The following is a 26039-nucleotide window of genomic DNA, read 5'->3' on the forward strand; positions in this document are numbered from 1 at the left end:
AAGTGGTGTGTGTTGGTAGAGGAGGAGGCGGGGGCAACAGGAACCTGAAGGGGCAGGCTCGTGGAGTAGGGAAGAGCTAGGAACAAGATGAAGGTGAAGATGCTGAGCCGGAACCCGGACAGCTATGTCCGCGAAACCAAACTGGACTTACAGAGAGGTGAGACAAGTTAGTCGGGAGTCCGCCAGGCTTGGATCTGGCCTCGGCTTCCACGGAATAAAGCTGGAGGGGAGCCTGGTGTTCCACTCTCGTTCTTTTCCTGTTCCCTTTCGCCAGGGCATAAAGCCGTTCTGGTACTGGGTAGCAGAACCCTTGTCTTCAAGTACTTTTTCTAATAACTTTCTCTAGTGGTAAGAGGGAAAGTTAGTTATATGGGGAAATGATTGCACCTCCCCCTTTCCAGCTGCTGTTCCCTGATTGTTCTCAGGTTCCTGTTGAAGAAAAGTGGAACTTGAGTGAGCCAAACTCGTGGATTGACGGATTTAACAATTGAGCAGACTTCTTTAAACCTTTCCTTTTGCTCTAACTTTTGGTTAATTTACTACTTAAAATTACGTCCTTCTGGATGTGGAAAGAGATAAAGGTGAAACGTAAAGCCATCAGTTCTCTCTTAAAAACTTGTGGAGAAGTTTGATGTGGGAATGGCTAAAATGAAATTAATGAGCTTTATTTTTCTGTTACTGGGTGTCTTGTTTCCCCATTAACATGCCGACTGCTTATGAATTATAACTCGTGATACCTAAATGACAAGGGACCATCCATGTATGAACAGACTATTCTAAGCAAAGAGAATAACAGGTGCAATGCCTTAAGGCAGGAATAAACGTAAGGCATAAGAAAAGGGCCATGTCTTCGGAGTTTGAGTAAGGGGTTAAGCCGTACAAGGTGAGGCTGTTTCACTATCATTGAGTCGTGGAGATTATATATGTATATTATGAGCAATGCTAAGTAAATATATTATATATTAAGTTATATTAAGTAACAAAACAGTAATGCTTCTAAAATGCAAATTAGGTTGTGTCATTTGGACTTGACATCATCCCTACTCCTTGAACTTGGTCGCATCTTCCTCTTCAGTTTCACCAGTGATTACTTTTCCCACAGCTAGCTTACATTTACTCTTGCCAGTCTGAATGCATTTCAGTCATTCTCTTTGAGGCATCCTGTGTCACAAGCCCTCACCCAGTTTCTCTCCTAGCTCTGGGAAGCTTTCTCTGAACAATAATCTTTCCAAACTTATCCCCTGCACATTTCCCCCCATCCTGTACACACTTAAGCACTCTCCTTCTATGCTTCTGTCACATATTTTTATACTAATATCAGAGTTTTTATTACATTGCCTCGTTCTTATTGTGACTATCAGTCTTTCCCATCAGACTGAGCTTGCAGAGAGTGGTACAATCGTATTTGGTTCTATATCCTGTATTTAGACATCACCTGGTACCTAGGAGTTGCATTATTAATGTCTGAATGAAGGAATGAGTGAATGACTGGCTGGTCACAGAATCTTGAGGTTAGGAAGTTATTAGTTACCTGATCTTGTTATTAAGGGTCTTATTTCTTATAACATCTTCCTATTTCTTTATAGTTTCTGGATGGAAGTGTTAATAGATAACAAAATGGAAAGATTGAAGTATTGGAGCTCTGTGAAACATAAAATAAGGAAGACAATTCCATGATTTTCTGGTAATTTCGGAAAGGTTTTGGACAAAGGGTCTTCAACTTTTGTATTCTCCACAGTGCTAGGCACAGACAGTGTCCCTGATAAAGGTTTTTTGAGGAACAAATTGAATGATTAGCTGAGGAAGACCACAGGAAATATTAAATGTGAATTATTTTATTAAGAGGAATCATTCTTATTTCAGTTCCAAGAAACTATGATCCTACCTTACATCCTTTTGAGGTCCCACGAGAATATGTAAGAGCTTTAAATGCCACCAAACTGGAACGGGTTTTTGCGAAACCGTTCCTTGCTTCCCTGGATGGTCACCGAGACGGAGTCAGTTGCTTGGCAAAACATCCGAAGAGTCTGGCTACTGTCCTTTCTGGGGCATGTGATGGAGAGGCAAGTGTCACTCTAATCGTTGATATTTTAAACTAAAAATAGTTATATTACAAATGTTCTTCCTTTAGCTGTGCGTTACTGTGGGGTTTAACTGTTTTGATTTTATTTTTCTATGTTCTGTTTTCTTTTAATTCTCAAGAGTAAATTCTATTTGAATTGGTAATTTCAGTAGTTTCTTATCTAAACCTAAGATATTTAAAATGTATAACTTAAGGCTATTTGACAGTAAGTAATAAGGCATGTTTACAGTACAGATATTTAACTGTGAGTGTTTTTCCACAGAGGATGTTATTAACAATTCAACACTTAATTTCCCCACTCTGGCAAAGAAAGAAAGCTTTGAAACACTTTAAACTAGAATCAACAGAGCATTTAACAGATTCAGTTTTCTGCTTGTTGATATTCTTATCCATAGACATTGCATTATTTTAATATAGAGGATTTTGTTTTTAGCTGTCTGGTAGAGTGATTTACAGCCTTTTCAGTGTTGAATTTATTTTTCTTGCAATGTACTCCTGTGCCTGAACGTTTTTTATTTATAATTCACTGAAATTTCCTAGTATGCTTTATCGTAGGTTAGAATTTGGAACTTAACTAAACGAAAATGTATTCGTATGATACAAGCACATGAAGGTTTTGTACGAGGAATATGTACTCGCTTTTGTGGGACTTCCTTTTTTACTGTAAGTATAATGCAGTTAAATCATTAACTCTTTTCAACATGTATAAGACTGATGTAATTGAATATTTTCTGAGTTCATTTACATGGACCAAGACCCTTTCAGAGTTTCACAGTGCAAAATAACTTATTAAAACTTGGAAAAGTCCTGGTTTTCTTTATGTAATCCAGCCTTTTCCATACTTTTCAATCTTTTTATACATAATTACTTAACATATTACTCAACTAATATTCTATAGGACACTCAGAAGTGGGATTAAAACAAGATGAGTAGGGACTTCCCTGGTGGCACACTGGTTAAGAATCCGTCTGCCAACGTAGGGGACACGGGTTTGATCCCTGGTCTGGGAAAAATTCCACATGCTGCGGAGCAACTAAGCCCGTGCGCCACAACTACTGAGCCTGCGCTCTGGAGCCCGTGCTCCGCAACAAGAGAAGCCACTGCAATGAGAAGTCCATGCACCAAGAGTAGCCCCCACTCGCCACAACTAGAGAAAGCCTGTGCACAGCAACGGGGACCCAAGGCAGACCAAAAAAAAAAAGCAAGCCACTTTAAAAAAAGAAACAAAACAAGATGAACAATTTGTACTCCTTTGTCTGTTATTAATACATCATTGAAGGATTTTTGTGTATGATAAAATACACATAACATAAAATTTACCATTCTAACCATTTTTAAGTGTACATTTCAGTGGCATTAAGTACATTGACATCATTGTACACCATCACCTTCCCAGACTGAAACTCTGTACCCATTAAACACTAACTCCACATCTCCCACCCCTACCTCCCACCCCCGAGCTCCCGGTAGTCACTGTTGAACTTTGTGTCTCTGTGTGTCCCTGTGTGTCGCATTTATTTCACTTAGTATAAAGTCCTTAAGGCTCATCCATGTTGTAGCATGTATCAGAATTTCTTTCCCTTTTAAGGCTGAATAATATTCCATTATATGTATATACCACATTTTGTTTATCCATTCATCCATCAATGGACGTTTGGGTTATTTCCAACTTTTGGCTTTTGTGAATAATGCTATCATGTACAAATACCTGTTCAAGTTCATTGAAAGCTTTTTAATAGGGGAATGACAGAATCTAAGCTGAGCTTTGAGATTTTGACAGCAGTAAGTGATCAGTTTGGAGGCTGTTTTAATAGTCTGCATAAGCAATAATAGTCACTCCGGGGGAGTGAAAACAGTTGAAAGTAGTTGTTAGGTTTAGAAACATTTTTATTTTGGGGATTAGAAACAGTTTTATGGAGGTATAATTGACATATAGTACTGTGTCAGTTTAAGGTGTACAGCAATAATGATTTGACTTACATGCATCATGAAATGATTATCACAGTAAGTTTAGTGAACGCCCATCATTTCATATAGATACAAAATTAAAGAAATAGAAAAAAGATTTTTTTTCTTGTGATGAGAACTCTTAGGATTTAGTCTCAACAACTTTCATATATAACATACAGCCATGTTAATTATATTTATCATGTTGTACATTACATCTCTAATATTTATCTTATAAATAAGTTTGTACCTTTCACTGCCTTCATCCAGTTCCCCCTTCCACCTATGATAACCACAAATCTCATCTCTTTTTCTGTAAGTTTGTTTTTTTGTTTTTGAAGTACAATTGACCTACAGCACTATGTTAGTTCTTGGTGTACAACATAGTGATTCAATATTTCTATGCATTTCAAAATGATCACTACAGTAAGTCTAGTTATGATGTCACCATATATAGATACCCATAGTTATTGACTATATACACTTATTTTGCAACTGGAAGTTCATACCTCTTAATCTCTCTCACCTATTTCTCTCATTCCCCTCCCCCCTCCCCTCTGGCATCCACCTTTTTGTTCTCTATATTGATAATTCTGTTTCTATTTTGTTATGTTTGTTCATTTGTTTTTTAGATTTCACATATAAGTGAAATCATACAGTGTTTATCTTTGTCTGACTTATTTCATTTAGCATTATACCCTCTAGGTCCATTGATGTTCTTGCAAATTGCAAGATTTCATTCTTTTTTTAATGGCTGAGTTATATTCCACTGTATATATATATAACACATTTTCTTTATCCATTCATCTGTTGATGGGCACTTAGGTTGCTTCCCTGTCTTGGCTATTGTTAATAATGCTGCATTGAGCATAGGGGTGCTTATATCTTTTCTAATTAGTGTTTTTGTTATCTTCCAATAAATACCTAGGAGTTGAATTGCTGGGTCATACGGTAGTTCTATTTTTAATTTTTTGAGGAATCTCCATGCTGTTTTCCATAGTGACTACATCGATTTCCATCCCCACCAACAGTGCACAAAGGTTTCCTTTTCTCTGCATCCTCACCAACACTTGTTATTTGTTGGCTTTGATAATAACCATTCTGACAGATCTAAGGTGATATCTGATTGTGGTTTTGATTTGCATTTGCCTGATGGTTAGTAATGTTGAGCATCTTTTCCTGTGCCTAATTTGCCATCTGTTTGTCTTTGAAAAAATGTCTATACAGAGCCTCTGCCCATTTTTTATTTGAGTTGTTTTTTTGATACTGAGTTGTATGAGTTCTTTGTATGCTTTGGATATTAACCCGTTATTGGATATATCGTTTGCAAATATCGTTTGCCTTTTCATTTTGTTGATAGTTTTCTTTGCTGTGCAAAAGTTTTTTAAGTTTGATGGAGTCCCATTTGTTTCCCTTGCCTGAGGAAACATTTCCAAAAAAAATTAGTAAAATTGATGTTTACCTAATATCTTGAACATATCTGCCACATACCAAAGTCTAAATTACCATAGTTTGTTGCCTTGCTTTCATTTGGGCTAAGGCGCCAACAGTTCTACCCACCATTTCTTTCACCATCTGTGCAGCTGTCAGCTTAGTGAAAAGACAAGCAGTGCCTTTACTAACATGAAAATAGTCTCAACCTCCTGGACCCCTGAAAAATTCTCAGGGTCCTTCAGAAGTCTACACTTCACAGTTTGACAACCTCTGACTTAATAGTTTCTAGAGTTTTGTGTCATGCAAAGAAGGACTTTACCCATGCCAAGATTTAAAAATGCCTTCTCTCTAGTATTTTTTATGGGTTTTGTTGCATTTTTTACATTTAAAATTACCTGGAATTTTATTTTTATATAAGATATCAGATTGGTTCATACTTCTTAAATGACCGATCTGATCTCACAATACCATTTTATTGTAATTCATTTTTCTCCCTAATTTGAAGTCATCTTTATTACAATAATGCAGTTTTTGCCATGTTTATGACCTAACTTTGTTTCTACCCTACTCTTCTTTTGCTCTGCTCATGCTGTTTTAAATTTTGTGTACTTCATGTGTTTGTCACAAATCTTTACTATAACAAGGTGGGACATAAATGCATCAATAAATACAGTACTGGAAGAATATGGTGTGTGTTCTTTTTTAAACTGAGAGGTTTATAATTTGATGTATGTGTTGGCAAGTTTACAGTTTATAACTTGTTCATTATCATCATCATCATAAATATTTCTAGGTTGGTGATGACAAAACTGTGAAGCAGTGGAAAATGGATGGACCAAGCTATGGAGAAGAGGAGGAACCATTGCATACAATATTAGGAAAGGTACAAAAATAAATTGACCCATACTTGGCTATTAGAATTCTTCTCTTTTACCTACAATTATTTCATAATTTTAATTTCAAAAAAGATATAAATAAGAAATCAGAGACTTTAGGCTGCAATAATTGGCCTGTTCTAAGCAACATTTAATGCAATGAATGTTCTTTGCAGTTCAAGAATTTGAACAGTTCTTCGGTGTTCATTCCAGTAGGGTTCAGTTTCTGTTTTTAGCTAGAGGATGCAGTGAACCATTTCCTAGAGCAAGAACATGGGAGGAAATCTGTAAGGTCAGAAAAAAATGCTTCAGCTTCTGATTTATATCATCATGGATCTTTCACAAAGCTCAGAATTTCTTACTTGAAAGAATTCTTTAGGAAATGAATAAATGTAATAGTGTGGTTTTTGTATAAATCTTACTTACATTTCTTAACATTCTGCAAATCAGATGATATAGTTTAGTTATAGCTTAATAGTTCAGATAATTGGGCCTACCCATGTTTTTTAATGCTTATGTTTTGATACTAAGTGAAATTCTAAAATTAGAATTAATCTTTAAATATCACATCTTTAAAATCTCTTTGTCATTTCAGTATTATATTTAGTATATATTTAGGTTCTGCTTTTCAGGTTTCAAGAAGTTCTAAGTGTTCTTTCTTTAAATGAGGGGTCCAGCCCATGATCAGGGCCTTCCTGTGTTCTAATGGTCGATCTATGTGTTCTTGAAGGGACATGGAGGTGGGATATTAGTATGAAATGGAAATAATTTGCAGATGGTAAAAAATAGTAATTCGTAAAACAAAATTGGTTTCATTCTTGTAAAATGTCTTTTCTCTAGGAGTTCCAAAGATTTTTGAAACATTTAGTGTTACCCCTTCTCTGTGGTATTGGGGGTTAATTCTTATTATGGAAAAGTTTGTAGGACTTGCCTTCATGAATAAAAATAATTCTAAATCTGCGGATGCTGATAAGAGTTCTTAAAAGCTTAGAGTATTGGCTAAATAGTTCCCTTTAATTTGCTTTGCAAACATTTTTTGCCATACAGTACAAAGGTAGACTTTAAGCTGGTCCTGAATAGATGAGTCGCATATTTTTAAGTAAATCATACCAAATTTATGAGATTTTATTGCTTTTAACAGTCTTAGCATCCACGCTCACCAATTTTATTTCTCCCCATAAATTTTAATGCAGTTGTCCGTATCTGTGTTTCTGTCCTGGGAATCAGTACTTCATATGTTAAATGTGGAATTAAGTTTTTTAGAAATTACCTTTGTGTTTCATTAGTTGGTTCCAAGATCCTTCAATACCCAATGATGATTTAAAAATTACTTCAGTGATATGTATTCAAACTTAATTAAATACATCCCATGTTAACATTTTTTCTTTATCCCCAGAAGGTGTGATAAGAAACATCATTTCTTATGGTAGAGTTTTCTCCTTTCAGTGAGGGCTTCAAAGAAACTTCTTTGTGAGCTGGGATTTTCTTAAACAAATGAGAGTGTTGAGAAATATATTTAAAATATTCTGTAGATTTGAAGTACTAATGAAAAGACTCATCTGTAACAACATCTTTGCTTTAAAAGACAGTATATACAGGAATTGATCATCACTGGAAAGAAGCTGTTTTTGCCACATGTGGACAGCAAGTAGACATTTGGGATGAACAAAGAACCAGTCCTATATGTTCAATGACTTGGGGATTTGACAGCATAAGCAGTGTTAAATTTAACCCAATTGAGGTAATGTTCCCGTTTGAAATATGTTCTGCTTATTGTTTTCTTATTATCTAGTCATTTCAGCTCTGTTTAGGAAACTTTTGAATGTATGATACAAGAATTTTCTGAATTTTAGTGGTGTTCTAGCATTCGGTCCATTTTCCAGGTTATATCTGAGTTCTGATACCTTTGGTCAGGTCTCGACATGTTTGCCTGCAGTTATAGTCCCAGATACTAGTGTTCAGCACTGTTAAGAGGTGAGTGTGTGCATGTGCTCGTGGGGGTAGAATCCAAGCACATACTGTCCAGTGAAACTCCAGTTTTATTTGTGCCTTCAACACTCGATGTTCCACAGATTAACATTTTTGTACCTTTAGGAAAATGTTAATTTTTCTTAACTCTCTTGGAGGTCAGGAGAAGGAGTGTTGAGCATTGTTTTCTTTAATTATTTGTATGTGGCAGGGGCACCAGTGCTTCAAAATAATATGCATGGTTATTTTTGTACTACATGATAATTATATTTTTCTTTGCTCAAAAGTCTGAACTGTGATTCCTGATTTCTTCCAGGTCTAAGGGAAGAGTTAGAGATTAGCCTACTTTTAAAAAAATAAATTTATTTGTTTTATTTTTGGCTGCGTTGGGTCTTTGTCGCTGCGTGCGGGCTTTCTCTAGTTGCGGCGAGCGGGGGCTACTCTTGGTTGCGGTGTGCGGGCTTCTCATTGTGGTGGCTTCTCTTGTTGCGGAGCACGGGCTCTAGGCTCACGGGCTTCAGTAGTTGTGGCTCGCGTGTTCTAGAACACAGGCTCAGAAGCTGTGGCACACGGGCTTAGTTGCTCCGTGGCATGTGGGATCTTCCTGGAGCAGGGCTCGAACCCGTGTCCCCTGCATTAGCAGGCAGATTTTTAACCACTGCTCCACCAGGGAAGTTCCTACTTATTGTTTATTCAGGTCCGAATTTGGGAAAGGAGGCTTCCCTGAAGGCTAAGCTATCCCCTGGACTCCAGACTTTTCCCTGAGCTTTTCCTGAATACATAACAAATGATGAACTCATTTTCCAGAAGACTCAGTAGAGATGGCTTTTCCTGCAGAAAGAAAAGGAAATCACTGCATGTGTAAGCTGATTTTAGAAATCATCAGGAGATTATCTTGTTAGATGGTATCAGAGAAAATCCTGATCTGCAAGTTTTACACTCTTGGAGACCCTAACTGATAAATGAGGAAAAAAGGTTAAGTCACAGTAGCAGCGTATTAAGACTGAGGTGCTGCGGTGTGATGTGAACTTGGCTTTGAGGTGCTGCTGAGAAGTCAGTCAGAGGATGCCCTCCTGCCTCCAGCACACACCTGCATATACACTTCTGGGAGAGGCTGCAGGTCTAGAGCAGGGGTTGCCAAGCTATGGTCTGTGAGCCCACTGTCTGTTTTTGTTTAAAAAAAAGTTTTACTGAAACACAGCCATGCCGTGCCCTTTTGCTCATTTATTGTTTGTAACGGCATTTGCACTACAAAGTAGAGTAAGCACTGCAGAAACCATATGGCCCACAAAGCCTAAAATACTTCCTTTCTGGCCCTTTACAGAAAATGTTTGCTGCTCGCTGGTACAGGGTATCTGTCCCTACTATATCTTCCTCACTCCATCCTCTGTCTACCTTCCCTGTGTTCCCCTTGGTTGTAGAAGTGAGATATGGCATGAAGGGGCAAGCCAGCTTTGCAGAGCCAGCCCGAGGTGACACTAGGCAGAAGCAGGTTACAAACACAAGCCACTTGTGGGAACATTTTATGTCTTACTTGTATTGTGGTGGACCTAGGCTGGAACTGTATTTCCTGCCAGCATGCCTTTGCATTGACCTTATACAAGTCACAATTTTTCTCTGTATTTGTTTATTTTTAAAATGAGATTAATTATATCTTCATTGTGCTTCTTAGGTTTGTTGTAAGCGTAAAATGTGATAATATATGTGAATATTTTTAAAAGGTGCTCCCCAAATTTAAGATGGTGGTGTTACTGCTATTTAAAAAAAAATAAACAGGAGGAACAGACAGATACTGATTCCTAGTTCTCTAAAGGTGAACGAGATCTTTTGTTTCTCTGTTTTGGTGAACACCTGTGTCAGAAGAGCTGATGGCCAATTCTAAAATCATAATTAATTATGAGTGATGACCTAGCAACCATGTTTTTCAAATTTGCCTGTATAAAAACTATTTGTTCAGCTGTGTGTGAATGCGTGTTTTATTAACCTACGAACTGACTTAGTGGTAAAAGCAAATGGTGTGCATGTCTGTTACCCTGTTTTAAACTTAATGGAAAGGGCATGTTGCTATGAACAAATGGAGTGTATTTGTCTCCTAATCATTAATAATTAATTTTTTGTTAAAATATTGAAGCCTAGAATTCTCATAAAGCCGAAAGTTTATGCTGAGCAGTGCTACATTTTACAGTATGAAAGTCAGCTTTCCGTCTAGGTAGAATTTTTTGCTTTGTTCAAATTAAAGTCTTTACTTTTAGAAACAGAACCTGGTCAGACTTTGGAGTGACATAATGAGAAACTAAGAAAGGTTGAGAGGAGTCACTAGGGGAAAGGCTTAGAGAAGAAGTGGTTTAAGAAGGAGGGTTTTGGAAAGAACTGAGAAGAGATGGTGATGGTAGCATTGGCTTTATGAGTTTTATTTGAACTATATACACCCATGTAGTAGGAGCTGGCAGGCCATACAGCTGCTTAGTAAATAACTCTTCTAGTTCCTCTTAACGCTTGCAGTAGGAATAATAGAGGCAGAAGCCAAGAGTTGTATCAGGAACCATGGCTGAGGAGGAATGGTACTACAGAGGGTGGGATTTGGGACTCCACTGGTGGGTAGACAGCTTATTTTCACTTAATGCCAAGGATTATGTAAGCACTTAGCACATTTATAACTGACTTACAAATAAATATTTTAAACATCTTGGAACAGTTGGACAAAGGACACGCCTAGTTTATACGGAGAGTTAATAAACCTGAGGAAATGTTTAACTGCTAATAAAGCAGTAGTAATTTATATAGTAGGCCCTCCATATCCGCGGGTTCTGTGTCTGTGGTTACAGAGGGCAAGGGACTCGTGCATCTGTGGATTTTGGTATCTGTGGGTGGTCCTGAAACCAGTCCCCCACAGATGCCAAAGGATGACAGTATATAGGAAATATTGCCATACAGATATTATTTTTAAATGGCACTACCTATTGCTGCCCAGTTGCAGTAAAATTAATATATTTCCACATTGTAATGTATATTGGTACAACTCTTTGGAAAACAATTACTCCTAAATATCAAAAGCCATAAAATTGTTCATACTTTTTGATTGAGTAATGCCACTACTAAAATCTTACCCTTAGAAAAAGGAGAGCTAAATGTAGGCAAATGTTTTTTGAAGTGTTATTTATAATACTGAAGAACAGGAAACAGGTCTAAGTTGAAGCATGGATAAGTAAAATATGTTGTTTTAAAATAGAATGCAGAATTATCTGTACAGTATCATCACAGGCATCTAAACTGGGGATTTAACAATGAAAATACTTGGCTTAGGTTGCTGAGATTATGAGTGATTCATTGTACCCTCTGAAAATGGACTTTAATGTTATAACTTTGTATCTTAAACATAAACATTGAGGGTAATTAAATCATTTGTTCACTGAATGGACATGGTTTGCTGCCAAGCCTAGCTTTAAACTGATGATTGTTATACTTATTTTTAGACATTTCTCTTGGGAAGTTGTGCTTCTGACAGGAATATAGTACTATATGATATGAGGCAAGCTACTCCTCTGAAAAAGGTGAGTTTCAATTTGTCTTCTGCTTTATACAGTTGTTAATGCATCCCCCTGTAAGTGGAGTGACTGAAAATATGGAGCAAATGTTTCTTCAGAATTAAAAAAAAACTCTTTAATAGAGGTGTCCTTAGAACCCAAAATGACCATAATGGCATTCTCTCAATTTCCTGTTGCTTGTTACAGACCCTTAAATTTCCATGAGGTACTGTATCCTAGTCTTTGTGTCTTCCATAATGCCAGCAGATTTTAGGCATCTAGTTTGTACTTACTGAATTGGAAGTTCTTAAAAAAGTATTGCATCCCGTTACGTCAGGCCCTGTGATTATCATATGACACATATGGTATTTTATTCCAGAAAGTTTTATAACGAATTTACATAACTACCTTTATTTGTTTAGTTACATGCCAAGGGGTTTGACGTTTTATTTAGACAAGCTCTGTCCTGTTCAAGGTGTCAGATTTCCCAACAGTTCTAAAGCAGTCATTCCAGGACTTAGATGTCAAAGTTAATACAACCTTAAGCTGACTCTAGAGAGGGAGAGAAATATTGTTGGTAAAGAGGGGAGTGCCATTATAAGTAAAAAGGTATAAAGTTGATTTCAGGTGCTAGAATTGAGAGAGTGCAAGAAGAGCTAGACCTTGTTCATGTGCCACAAGTCCGATGTCATAGTCCACAGGTAACAGAAATGTTTTGAATATTTTTGTTGTTCCTAACAGGTAATAAATTCAGAAATATTAGGAGTAGACTATATTCCTTGAAGTTTGAACTAGATAAATAGGATAATCTTTCCAAAGTATACTACCACTCCAATCATTTCACTCATTCATGTGATATGGAGGGAAGATCCTGCATGAACTTTGGTGTTAGACTTTAAGCAGGTAACTTAACCTGTGTTTCTCCTGTGAAATGGTGGTATTAATAGCTACCTTGCAGCCCAATGGTAAGAATAAAACAAGATACTTAGGCATTTAGCAGAATGCTAACATGAAGTACTAGTTTAATAATAGTAATTTCTACCTCCTTCACTCCTCCATTCTCAGTTGTTAATAATAGTGCTTCACTACTTTTAGGTTGAAGAAAAGAACTGTAGCTCTCAAGGGCCTCCAAAATCTGGTCCCAAATTGTATTCCATTTATTTATTTGCTTTAGTCATAAGGGTTTGTTACATGTATGTCACGTTGATGGATGCAGACATTCTACTTTCTATTATTTCTCTGTTCTACCTACTAGACTATCAATGTTTCTTCTATCTTTTCTCTCCTTAATGTAGCTGTTCTCATTCAGGGGTTGTACCACCCAACCAAGTATATTTTTGGAAGTGTGAGAGGGACATTTAAGAGACTGTTACTCGCATTTAATGGGCCGGCTCCCGAGAGGCTAAATATCCTCCAGTGGACAGTCACACACAACAAAAGATTATCCTGCCAGAATGTTCCTGTTGAGAAACACGATAATATTTCTGGACCTTCACAGATCGGCTCAAATCATGCTTATCTTTTGAAACCTTTCTTCTCCACTTTAACCCTAAGCTCACCATTAATTTTGCCCCGGATTTGATACTTGATTATTTGCTGCTTCACTGTTTATATTTTAACTCTTCTTATATGTATCTCATTTTTCCTGACTAAACTATAAGCATTTTTATATTTTTCAGTATTTAGCACTCTGCCTGTGTGTTCAGTAAACAATTATTGATTTTATTTTCCTATTGCATTGAGCCAAGTACTGTGCACATAATAGGTGTTTACTAAAGTACTTGCTTAAATCAGTGAGAAAAGAAGGAAAGGAAATGAAGTGGGAATTTATCCATTTTAGAGGGACTTAATTTCATAGTAATGGGTTAGTGTATGCTTCTTTTCTTAGGTCATCTTAGATATGAGAACAAATACAATTTGCTGGAACCCTATGGAAGCTTTCATTTTTACTGCAGCAAACGAAGATTACAAGTAAGTTTCCCTCTTTAAAACTTACTTAATTTCTATCAGAAATAACTCAGTTGTATGTCTTACTAATGAAATATGTTTTCCTAGGTAGTATTCCTTCCTATACTCTAGAAAATTGCTATTTGTTTTGCTAAAAAAAAATATTTCTCAAATTAGAGAAGTGCTTCTTAAAAAGTATTCTCAGTTTTCAAAATGATACAGACCATGGATGATAAACTGTGATCTGTGGACCAAATCCTGTCTGCTGCTTGTTTCTGTAAAGTTTTATTGGAGTATAGCTACATTTATTTCTGTATGGAATATGGCTGCTTTTGTGCTATAATGCCTGAGTTGAGTAGTTGCAACAGAGACCATATCACCCACAAAGCCAAAAATGTTTATTATTTGGCACTTTACAGAAAAAATTAGCTGATCCCTGACATAGACCATATAAATAATGGCTGAATCATACATGTTTTGAGAAACTAAAAATATCTGCCTACAAAGTGTGTAGCTCTTCAGGTAGTTGATACTCATGTGGTCATGTTATCAGCTACCACTATTAATTCAGTAAGACAAAAGGAAAAATAAAGTTTCAAGCTTTACCTTAATATTTGCAGATATATTATTCTGTGACTTCATGTAAAGGTGACATAGAAGCCTTATGTTCTTGACCTAGATGGAATTTTATGATTTCTTATATACTGCTTTAAAACTTGTTGAAGCATTTGTCATCAGCTAACTTATTTTATCTTTGCAGTATCCCTGTAAGGTGGATAGGACATGTATGTTATTCCCTTTTTACAGATGAGGCTATTGATGTAGGAAGTTTAATCTCCTGATGAGGAAAGAGTGTCTTATTCATCTTTTTTTATCCAAGCATTTATTGTAGTGCTGTGCATATGATGGACTCTTAATACATGTTTTTTGGGGAAGGTGGAAGTTTGTCGTTAGATTGAACTTTAGATCGTCTGTATTTAAGTTCTTTGTTCTTTCCACTACTGTTATTTATGAAAGCATAAGTTAGCTCAGAAATAGGACTTATTACATGATGTTTTAGTGGTACCAACTAAAAACATCTCTTATGACTTTCCTGTACTAAAAAGAAGCTCAGTTGGATTCTCATTAACTAGCAATACCAAACCACATTAATTGAAGCCCTTTTAGCCTTTCTCTCATGTAGAAATTAAAACAGAATTTACTAAAAAAATTTTCTAAAACAAAACAAACCTGATTGAGAACCACTGCCTTAGATAGGGACTGTAAGGCAGTTGTCAACTCAGAAATTTAACCTCAAAGATCAGTATGACCTTGGCTGACAATCCTGTGGCATGTTTGAAGATTATGAAAGAGAACAATGACTTGTCTCTTGATGAGAATTTCATGGTATTTGGAAATTTGTATCATTAGCATCAGTGACTTTTCATAATAATCGTATTTAAAAATATTCTTTTTGAAGTGTTAGGTCTTTTTTTTTTTAATTTTTGTTTTGAAATAATTTTAGGCTTACTGAAAAGTTACACAAATAGTACCAGTCAGCCAATTTCCCCAAATGTTAATGCCTTACATCCCCACAGTTTAATTAGCAAAACCAAGAAATTAACATTGGTACACTACTATAAACTACAGACTTTATCCCATCACCAGTCTTTCCACTCATGTTCTTTGACTGTTCTAGGACCCAGTGCAGGATCCCACACTGCATTTGATTGCCATGTCTCCTTAGCCTGCTCACTCTGTGACTTTCTCAGTCTTCCCTTTTCTTTCATGACCTTAGTACTTTTGAGAAGGACTTTCTTGTCAATTATATTGTAGACTGCCCTTAATTTGGGCTTAACTGGTGTTTTCTCATTATTTCATTGAGATTATGCATCTTTAGCAAGAATACCACAAAATTGATATGCCCTTCTTGGTGCATTGAATCAGGGGTACATAATGTCAGTGTATCTTATTATATTACTGGTGATGTTAACCTTGATCACTTAGTTAATGTACTGTCTGCCAGTTTCTCCACTATAAAGTTACTATTTTTTCCTTTTGTAATTAATACATGTCTTTGGGGAGATACTTTGAAATTATGTGGATATCTTGTTTCTCCTCAAACTTAATCTTCACATCTGGAAGTATTTTGATGTTGGGAACTTGGTCACAGTAATGCTATATTACTACTGTCCATCATCCATGTTGGCTCATTTGAAGCACTGTTTTTTTAGCTGTTGATTAAGAATTTTTAAACCTCGAAAATCATGAAGTCATTGTTTTTGCCAATTGTGCGCAAAGTATAGTTTTCTAATTTTAGTATACCCTTTGAAAAGCTGTGCTCACTCATATATCACTGATGGAGTATAAATTAGTGCAACTTCGTTGGAAATGATTTGTCAACTCAAAAGACTTAAATATGCTCATGTCTTTTCTACTTGTAGGCATCTATTCAGATCTAATTGAATCTGTCCCATTCAATTAAAAATTAAATATGAAAAATTAAAATTTCATTTAAGAATTATTTATAGTAAAATGTTGGAAACTTTATTAATAGATTTATTTAAACAAATAATTATTTTAACTCATATTTACATATGAAAACATTTAAAATATTCTCAGATTATTTAATGGATAAATGTTCATAATATGCTACATGAAATATCAGAATATAGAGCTTTATACAGTATTACCTTAATTTTATTAAAAGGTACATAATTAAATAGTATGGTGAAAGATTAGAAATAATTACACTGTGCTAACTGACTTTCTCTGGGTGGTGGAATTAAAGGTAATTTTGTACTCTTCATACTCTTTTGAAGTTTGCATATTTTCTACAATGAGATTTATGTTTATAAGGTTGAAAGTGTGTAAGTGTAATCTTAAGGACTAATAAAAACTGTTGATATTTTTCCCTATCCCTTACCTACTGTGTAAAGAATTGAGCTATTTATTTAGATGTGCATTATTTAGCCAGCAGTCTTATTTTCACTAGTGTCTCTTAGTACTACATATGCTTTTTTTAATATAAATCTGTATCAAATAATTAAAAATTCTTTTACAGCTTATATACTTTTGATATGCGTGCACTGGACACTCCTGTAATGGTACATATGGATCACGTATCTGCAGTGCTTGATGTGGATTACTCTCCTACTGGGAAAGACTTTGTGTCTGCTAGTTTTGATAAATCTATTCGAATCTTTCCTGTGGACAAAAGTAGAAGCAGGTATGTTACTACCGCTAAACATTTGTTTTTTTGTTTGATTTTTTTCCTTGTCTTGATCATTTATCTTTTTTGAAAGGTTATTTGGTTGTGTGTATATGATGGAGCTCACACCCAGGTGTTGTGACTTGGGTTACCAACTTACACTGCATCATCTATGGGTAAAATATCAGCCTACTGGGCAGTTTCTTCATTGAACAGGATATTATCTTTATATAATTTGTTTATATGAAATCTTAGTGTTTGCCTTAGGGCAAAACCTTTTATTTTAGTATTATTTTTAAGTGTTTTATAGTAATTTTTTTAAATAAAGACTTAATTTTTTTAGAGGAGTTTTAGGTTTACAACAAAATTGAGAGGAAGGTAGAGAGATTTTTCATATATTCCCAGCCCCTACACGTGCAGAGCCTATCCCATTATCAACATTCCTTATAGGGTGGTACTTTTGTTACCTCACCAGAATGTAAGATGAGCCTACATCATAATCACCCCAAATCCATAGTTTACCTAGGGTTCACTCTTGGTATTATATATTTTATGGGTTTGAATAAATGTATAATGACATATGTCCATCATGATACTATCATAGTATTTTCACTGCCCTAAAATGTAGTAAACTTAAAAATTTTTTAAATTTGATAATGAAGAACTTAGATAAGGTTTTCCCTAATACAGTTTAAGAGCAGTTAATAACAATAATACCTTACATTTGTTATTTCTTACTTATTTAAATTCAGCTCTTACACACTGAGGCAAAAATAAAAAAGAGTAAAATAACAGTTTAAATTGTCAGGACCATTTTTCCTCCATCCCACTCTAGTAGGTATACGCCCTGGAATGATTAGGAGGTGGGAGATCTGAATGCTCAGCTGTCGTGCGCTCTGTTTGTGTGTCATTGTATTAGCACGTTGAATGTAATTCTAGTATTTAAGAGGTGTGTTGTTTTGTACAGCTTGGCCCTCTACATGTTATATGTTACTGAATGTAGTATATATTTATACATCCATATTATTATTATGTCATATGTTATTGTATTGAGGTAGTTTACAGTAAACTGTGGCATTTTAAGGTTTTCAAGGATAATTTTGACTGAATTTGATCTTTTGCTTTATAGGCCAACTTTAAAACTTAACTCCTATGTAAGATACAGCCCCTTGTATAGTGTGCTATGATTTACAGAGCACTTTCATGCATATTCAGAGCAAATCCAAGCAAACTAGAAGACATTTTCCCATAAAAAATGATAGTTAAAGGATTATGGTGGTGTTGCTCACACTTGAAGATATCACCACCTCCATTTTAACACAGCAGTAATAGTAACAGTAAAATGTAAAAAGAAAATATAAACATTCTCTCTAAGATAATATATATATATACATGTATATGTGTATATATGTATATACACACACACACACACACATACATACACAATACATGCATGCATATACATAATACTTGTTTGGGTGACCTAGTTTTGCTTTCGTGTGGGAGAAGATGGACGTGGTAAAAGACAAAGGGGAATGATTGGAAGTCATAGAAAAGGAAAGGAGAAAAATAAGCAGAATCAGGGAAAAGAAAGAACAGAAAACCTGTATACTGAGGGTGGGAGGTGATGATCTGTTCTAGAGGACAGCAGTGTGGAGCTGGTGAAGCCGTTTCCCCAGCTACATAAAGATTGATTAGCAGAGAAGTTTTCTGGGTCCCTTCCTTCACTTCAAAAAAAGCAAACCTAAAGAACATTCAATTTAGTGTTGTAACTATAACAGGGTATAGAAATCTCACCATTTTAGTGCAATGATAAGAATTTTGATTATTACTTTTAATGATAACTAGCTAGCTTCTACAGTGCTGAAGGTGTCTGAACTTTCTGAAAAAATGATGTTCATTTTCAAAGACATATCCTCCTTTTTATGGCTGAGTAATATTCCACTGTATATATATGCCATATCTTCCTTATCCATTCATCTGTCGATGGACATTTAGGTTGCTTCCATGTCCTGGCTATTGTAAATAGTGCTGCGATGAACATTGTGGTACATGACTCTTTTTGAATTATGGTTTTCTCAGGGTATATGCCTAGTAAAACTAACACACCATTATAAAGCAATTATACTCCAAAAAAGATGTTAAAAAAAAAAAAGACATATCCTCCTGACTCACCGTCTTTCTGTTCCAGCAGGGCCAGGACTAGAGTACATCTTAGTGAGCTGCCTATGGTTCAGAATTCAAGGAGTTACCCATTCTGAGGGTCATGCAAGTGCCAGCCCTGCATCTGCACCACCCTGAAAGAGATGCTTCCTTAAAGTTTAAACTGTAGGCACCGCATTTGCCTCACCCTAGTCCCAGCCCTGTGTTCACACAGAGCCTCTTCTTTAGAGTCACACAGCTCTTTTTTTGGTCATAGCCAATCTGCTTGTCTAACTCTTTGGTATTTTTACTTGTGATAATTGCATCTTTCTCCCCTCTAATTTGAGGAAACCATATTAATTCCTAAACCTTTTTGTATAATCATGAATTGCTAGCAAATAATTGTCAGCATCGTCATGTGTATGATTTAAAAAGTGCTTGAATTGGAATCAAAAGCATACTGAGTGGGTGTTCTGGTGACTTTGATCTTCATTCCGTCATCTCTGCTGTGGAACTCCTCCTGGGGTTGGTTCTTATATGGCTGTTACAACTAACTTGATATTCTCCAAACTGTCATGAATGGTTTGTTGGGAATTGTTCAGTCAAGCCCAAGGCAAGGCTGAGAGTTTCCATTCTTCTCACCTCTCTGGAAAATATTAAGAATCAAGAGAGTGTGGCCCTCCATCATTTCTTGGCACCAGGACCTCCAAAGGTAGTAAGTAGGACAATACTTTTCTAACATGATGCGTAAGCAGACATAAAGAACAAAGGAAGAGTATGAGAAATGGGAATGTTTAGGCACCTATGATCCCAAGAGCCCTGCAGCTGAGCTCCAACTGAATTGTTCTGCAGCCAGTGTGGGCAGTTAAATGCAAGTCTAGTTAAAAGCTCAAATTATTCCAAAACTGTATGAAGTGAGGAGTTCTTATACCCCGTTTCCAGGGAATTGTCTCCTGATGTCATTCGAGATTTTGTAATCACAATTTAATATGTGTTACTTCCTGTTGGGTTTAGTTATAAATGGTATTCCCTCTGACCTTCGTCTGCTTGAAAGCTGCTTCTGGTTTGTTTCTGTGGTCTGCCCTAGTTTCCTATCATTACAAACATCAAATAACACAGGCAACGCTTTGAATGATATGTATTTTTAAAATGTTTTCCTTTGAAAGATCTTAAAGTAGTTAAAGTGTATTTTAAAAGTAAATTTTGAGTAGGTTTTCAAAAAGTACAGTTAAATGAATATTTGAAGGTAAGCTTCTGTTGGCATTTCATTCAGTATTTACTTAGCAAACAAGTAAATTCAGTTGCATTCACACGGAACAATTCGTTTATCTTGACTACATATATAAAGAGTTTAAGTTTTTAAATGTATTTATCCCCAAATAGTATAACTTATAATGAACTTTATGTATCTATTTTAAGTACAAGCATAAACTTTATCTAGAAGTTAAGAACCCTGTGTAGTTTACCATTAAGGAGGATTCTAAGTTGGTTAAGTGACTAACCATTGGATTTGTCTGGTCTAATACATGAACTGATCTAATACATGAATAGGTTATTTTTAATGGTTACCAAAGCCTAATCGAATTTCCTAATATTTAAATTCAATACATTGCTTTGGGAAAAAAGACATCTTAAATAGGTAGAGGTTATAAGAATTGAGTCTTGTAAAAGCAGAGCATTGAGAGAAGAAAAAGCAGTCTGTCTCATCTACTTTTTCTTTTAATAGGATGCTCTTTCTAACCATACTCTCTTTTAGAAATAAATTTCTTATGGTCTAGCTACATGTTCATTCAAGAGCTCAAAATGTATCTGTTGTAAACAGTGTAATAGACTAGTTTTGTGAGTGTACTTCAGAGGTGTTTTTATAGATATGAAATCTGTTTGATTTCATCATCACATACGGGTTTTCTTTTACTGTGCAGAATTTACTGAGCGAGTTTCCTTTCCCTCAAGTAGTCTGCATTTTGAATCACTTAATCCAGATATGGAAACTTTACTTCTCTATAACTCTCATCCTTTTATTTTTTCTGACCTTGTCTTTTACTTGCTTTTTAATTCTCTGCTTAACACTTCCTAATATAGTATATTCTGTGAATTCACTTAGTATGTTTCACAGCTTTCCAAATAGGTATGATATTTGACATCTCCATTTATTAAATGATCCTTACCTCATCACTTCTATAGCCCTCCATTTCTTTTCACATATGTAAATCATCAGCTCTCACTTCAATTAATTGAGCTTTTTAAACAATTTGACCAAAACAGAAATCAGACATTAGGATCAACATATCAGGATGTGCTCTTAGAGTGCCACTGCATTTATTTTTCAATTAAAAGAAACCCCCAAAAAAGTGTGGTGGTTGACCTTATTGTTACAAAATTACTCCAGCTTCAACATATTTTATTTGTGTTATATGCCCTCAGTTATTTTGTGATCTTTTCTGGACATCTAGTTTTGCTTAGTTTGTTTATACTTATTTTTCTTATTGGATTATAACATCTCTGAGGGCAGGAATTTTTAATTCCCCAACACTTAGAATAGAATCTTGTTAGATTGGTCCCATAAAAATACATTTAAATGAATTTTAATCTCTCTTTTATACTCTTTTAGGACTCAAAAATGTTATCCTGATACTTGATAGGCGTGGTTAAAGAAAATCTGTACCAAAATCCTAAGAGTTTTAACTTAATTCCTCTTCTATAGGGAAGTCTATCACACAAAGAGAATGCAACATGTTATCTGTGTAAAATGGACTTCTGACAGCAAGTACATTATGTGTGGATCTGATGAAATGAACATTCGTCTATGGAAAGCTAACGCTTCTGAAAAGTTGGGTGTGGTAAGAGACCCCATTTTCTTTCATTGTCATAAAGCTAGTTTCTAGATTTATTGAATATCATTATATTATAAAGAGAATTTATTTGAAATGTGTTAGTTGTGATAAAAAAGGCTAGCAACAAAACAGGGTTGTATGAGGTTTACTTTTTTCATGTCAAAGGCACCTTCAGAGGCCTTTGTTTTTTGTTTGCTTGTTTGTTTTTGTTGGCCATGCCGCATGGCTTCTGGGGTCTTAGTTCTCCGACCAGGGATTGAACCTGGGCCCTTGGTAGTGAAAGCGCTGAGTCCTAACCACTGGACCACCAGGAAATTCCCCCAGAGGCTTTTGTTAATTAAAATGTTTGATCATATTTGAGCCTTCTTGTTTTTTTTTTTTCTCCTTGAGGTGGGGAGAAAAGATGTAGGGACTAGAGGCTTAGAACTTAGAACGCCCATTTCTTCTGTTAAAGGAATAATAATCAGGCAAGTCAAAGGCTGCAAGTCTCTGTGAGGTATTTTAATATCAAAAAGACAGTGAAACACTTAAAAAAATACACAGCTTCAGACTTTTAAAAAAGACTCAGTGAAAATATAACAAATATTACCATTGGCTAGTTACCTCTGGGTTGTGAGTTATGGTTGATTTTTGTTTGTTCTTAATGTTTTTCTCAATGTCTCATGTTTTCATACAGGGTATTTATAACTGAAACAAATATTAAGTTTAAGAAGGAAAGGTTAAGTGTGGGTTATGGAAGGAAAATCAAGATATGATAAGTAGTAATTAAAGATAGTTTTATTTTAGGTTTAATGATTACTAAGTACTACACTATGCCTAGGTTTCAGTTCATCATTAAATGTTCCTCTAAATCATATCATCCTTAACAGTTGTTAGACGAAGGCTAGTTATTACGGCATCAGACGCTTTCTTTTCTGTTTCAGAAGTTATTTTTACAGAAAAAAAATTTTTTTGAGTGATTCATTTAAGTGCTTTTACTATGCCTAGAGTGGTTCACAGAGCCCAGCTCCCTTGGCACTGCTCTTTTTCACTTGGTGGCATCCATCTACATTGTAGGCATGCTACCTAAAAGATTCAGTGCTCGCAAACCTGGTATCACTAACATAACCTTGTAAAGGGTATAGTTACATTAGCAGTTTTGGTCGCACGTCATGAAAATTTAGTTTTTTGGGGAAACATTGCTCCTAACTTTGTTGTACTGAAGCAAAACAAACACACCATTCATTAAAATATCAAAATGCATTTTTTCAGCTTACGTCACGAGAAAAAGCAGCCACAGATTATAACCAGAGGTTAAGGGAGAAATTTCAACATCATCCTCACATAAAACGTATTTCTCGTCACCGACATCTACCAAAATCTATCTACAGCCAGATTCAGGAACAGCGCATCATGAAAGAAGCTCGTCGACGAAAGTATGTTTTGGAGCATTTGACTCTCTCTCAGTACCCTTTTCTAACTCCCTGCCTTGCGTCTCACCAAAAAAAAAAAAAAAAAAAAAAAAGTGCCTTTCAAGGGAATAGTTTATGTGCTGTTGTGCATCAGAGGTGTTTTTTTGTTTTTAATTGGGGTATAATTCATTTACAATGTTGTGTTAGTTTCAGGTGTACAGCAAAGTGAATCTGTTACACACACACATATATATATATATATATCTCCACTCTTTTAGGTTCTTTTTCCATGTAGGCCATTACAGAGTATTGAGTAGAGTTCCCTGTGCTATGCAATAGGTCCTTATTAGTTATTTGTTTTATATAGTAGTGTGTATGTGTCAATCCCAATCTTCCAATTTATCCCTACCCCCCATACGCCCCTGGTAACCGTAAGTTTATTTTTTACATCTGTAACTCTATTTCTGATTTGTAGAAGTTCATTTGTAGCCTTTTTTTAGATTCCACATATAAACAATATCATGATATTTGTCTTTCTCTGACTTATTTCACTCAGTATGAGAATCTCTAGGTCCATCCATGTTGCTGCAAATGCCATTATTTTGTTCTTTTATGGCTGAGCAGCATTCCATTATATATGTGTACCACATCTTTATCCATTCCTCTGTCGATGGACATTTAGGTTGTTTCCATGTCCTGGCTATGGTAAGTAGAGCAGCAGTGAACATTGGGGTGCATGTATCTTTTCGAATTATGGTTTTCTCAGGGTATATGTCCAGGAGTGGGATTGCTCTATTTTCAGTTTTTTAAAGGAACCTCCATATTGTTCTCCAAAGTGGATATACCAGTTTGCATTCCCACCAACAGTGTAGGAGGGTTTTCTTTTCTCCACACCCTCTCCAGCATGCATTGTTTGTAGATTTTTTGATGATGGCCATTCTGACCGTGTGAGGAGGTATCTCATTGTAGTTTTGAATTCCATTTCTCTAATAATTAGTGTTGTTGAGCATCTTTTCATGTGCTTTTTAACCATCTATATGTCCTCTTTAGAGAAATGCCTAGTTAGATCTTCTGCCCATTTTTTGATTGGGTTGTCAGAGGTGTTTTTGAATACTTCTCTGGGCCTTTTTCCTTTTCCTGATAAAAGTGGGGGCAATGGTCATCTCACATGGTGAGAATTTTCATTACCTATCTTTGAGCATATGTTTAAAGGGCAAACAATGTCAGTGACTTATATCAAAATAAGAAAATACTTTTGCTCATGCTAAAAAACTATTATAAATGGAGAATGTTTGTAAAAAATAATTTCTAGGGCTTCCGTGGTGGCACAGTGGTTGAGAATCTGCCTGCTAATGCAGGGGACATGGGTTCGAGCCCTGGTCTGGGAAGATCCCACATGCCGCGGAGCAACTAGGCCCGTGAGCCACAACTACTGAGCCTGCACGTCTGGAGCCTGTGCTCCGCAATAAGAGAGGCCACGACAGTGAGAAGCCCACGCACCGCAATGAAGAGTGGCCCCCGCTTGCCACAACTAGAGAAAACCCTTGCACAGAAACGAAGACCCAACACAGCCAAAAATAAATAAATTAATTAAAGTACCCTTAATTAAAAATAAATAAATAATAATAATTTCTAACGTAGCTGGAATTAAGACGTATTGTGTATTTTCCAGCTTAAAGACTGCCAAGAACATTTGTTAGATAAAAATATGTCTCCTATGCTTCATCATAGCATTTGGAATCTAACATTTTGGCTCTAAAGCGTAGCGTTCTACCATCACCACCATTTCCCCTGTGGAATATTCTTCTTGCAGTCTTTGAATTCATGTGAAGTGTTGTAGAAATTCTAAGACAGAGTTCTTTTTTTCTTTGAATTAGACTATTCAAATGATTATTTTGTTATCTTTGGGTAGATGTTGGGGTTGAGTCACTTTTAAATATTTTAACAACTGCAGCAGGTTTTTAAAGTTAGTAAAGGACACCGATAGGTAGTAAGAGAAGAAGCTAATAAATAAGTTAACAAAACTTGATTTCTAGCTGCTTTTTACCTAATCTCATTGTGAAAACTTTTTTTTTTAATAGATGGTTTTCCAGTGAAAGAAAATGCCTGGTGATTTTTCTGAGGAAGTTTTCTTTGGTTAAAATGATTTCTCATAAACTTGCTTATATTTTGTGTATTTTGTTTTATTTCTAGGGAACTGAATCGTATCAAACATAGCAAGCCTGGATCTGTGCAGAGGGTGTCAGAGAAGAAGAAACGCGTAGTGGCAGTTGTGAAATAATATTTGGTATTCCTACCAATACTGCTGTATAAGTATTTGTTATGTTTTGATTTGTGAACTCTACAAATAAAAATACTGGCTCTAGTATAACAACGAATGTTATAGTTGTATGTGTAGAGCTTAATCGTTGCACATTTTTGCTATCCTGAAAAATTATCTTTAAATGTGACCTGGTCGATAAGACTATCCAGCATTTTATTCCTGATCTTCTTTCTTACTGCATTAAAGAATACAGTATTTACAAACTAACTTATTTTTTGCTGTTAGAAATTGCAGATATACTTTCGCTTTGATTTGTTATTTTAGACACTCTACGTCTGAATTTACATTTAAGACCAAACATCTCTTTTGTTACCTTTTAATATTACTTTAGATAATTATTGCAGTGATTCTTCCTAGGATTCCATAAACACATAGAAGAAA

At 35.6% G+C, this 26039-nt stretch overlaps 1 protein-coding gene across 2 annotated transcripts; it reads left to right on the forward strand.

The window, feature by feature from the left end:
• Positions 1–87: 87 nt before the first annotated feature.
• On the forward strand, positions 88–25713 carry DCAF13 (DDB1 and CUL4 associated factor 13; the record flags this gene model as incomplete). 2 transcript variants are annotated; one of them, XM_079722546.1, is made up of 11 exons in its annotated part: positions 88–157; positions 1864–2063; positions 2639–2746; positions 6258–6347; positions 7925–8080; positions 11781–11858; positions 13720–13802; positions 16822–16986; positions 21815–21950; positions 23196–23359; positions 25529–25713. In XM_079722546.1, 11 exons carry the CDS (start codon positions 88–90, stop codon positions 25614–25616), a joined length of 1338 nt encoding a protein of 445 aa, XP_079578672.1. In that variant the 3' UTR covers positions 25617–25713. The 2 variants fall into 2 exon arrangements, with proteins under 2 accessions (XP_079578672.1, XP_079578673.1); XM_079722547.1 differs by lacking the exons at positions 1864–2063; positions 2639–2746 and having other exon boundaries at positions 125–157.
• Between the last annotated feature and the right edge of the window lie 326 nt (positions 25714–26039).

This window comes from Hyperoodon ampullatus (assembly GCF_949752795.1).
Source record: "Hyperoodon ampullatus genome assembly, chromosome: 17".
Lineage (NCBI taxonomy): Eukaryota > Metazoa > Chordata > Mammalia > Artiodactyla > Ziphiidae > Hyperoodon > Hyperoodon ampullatus.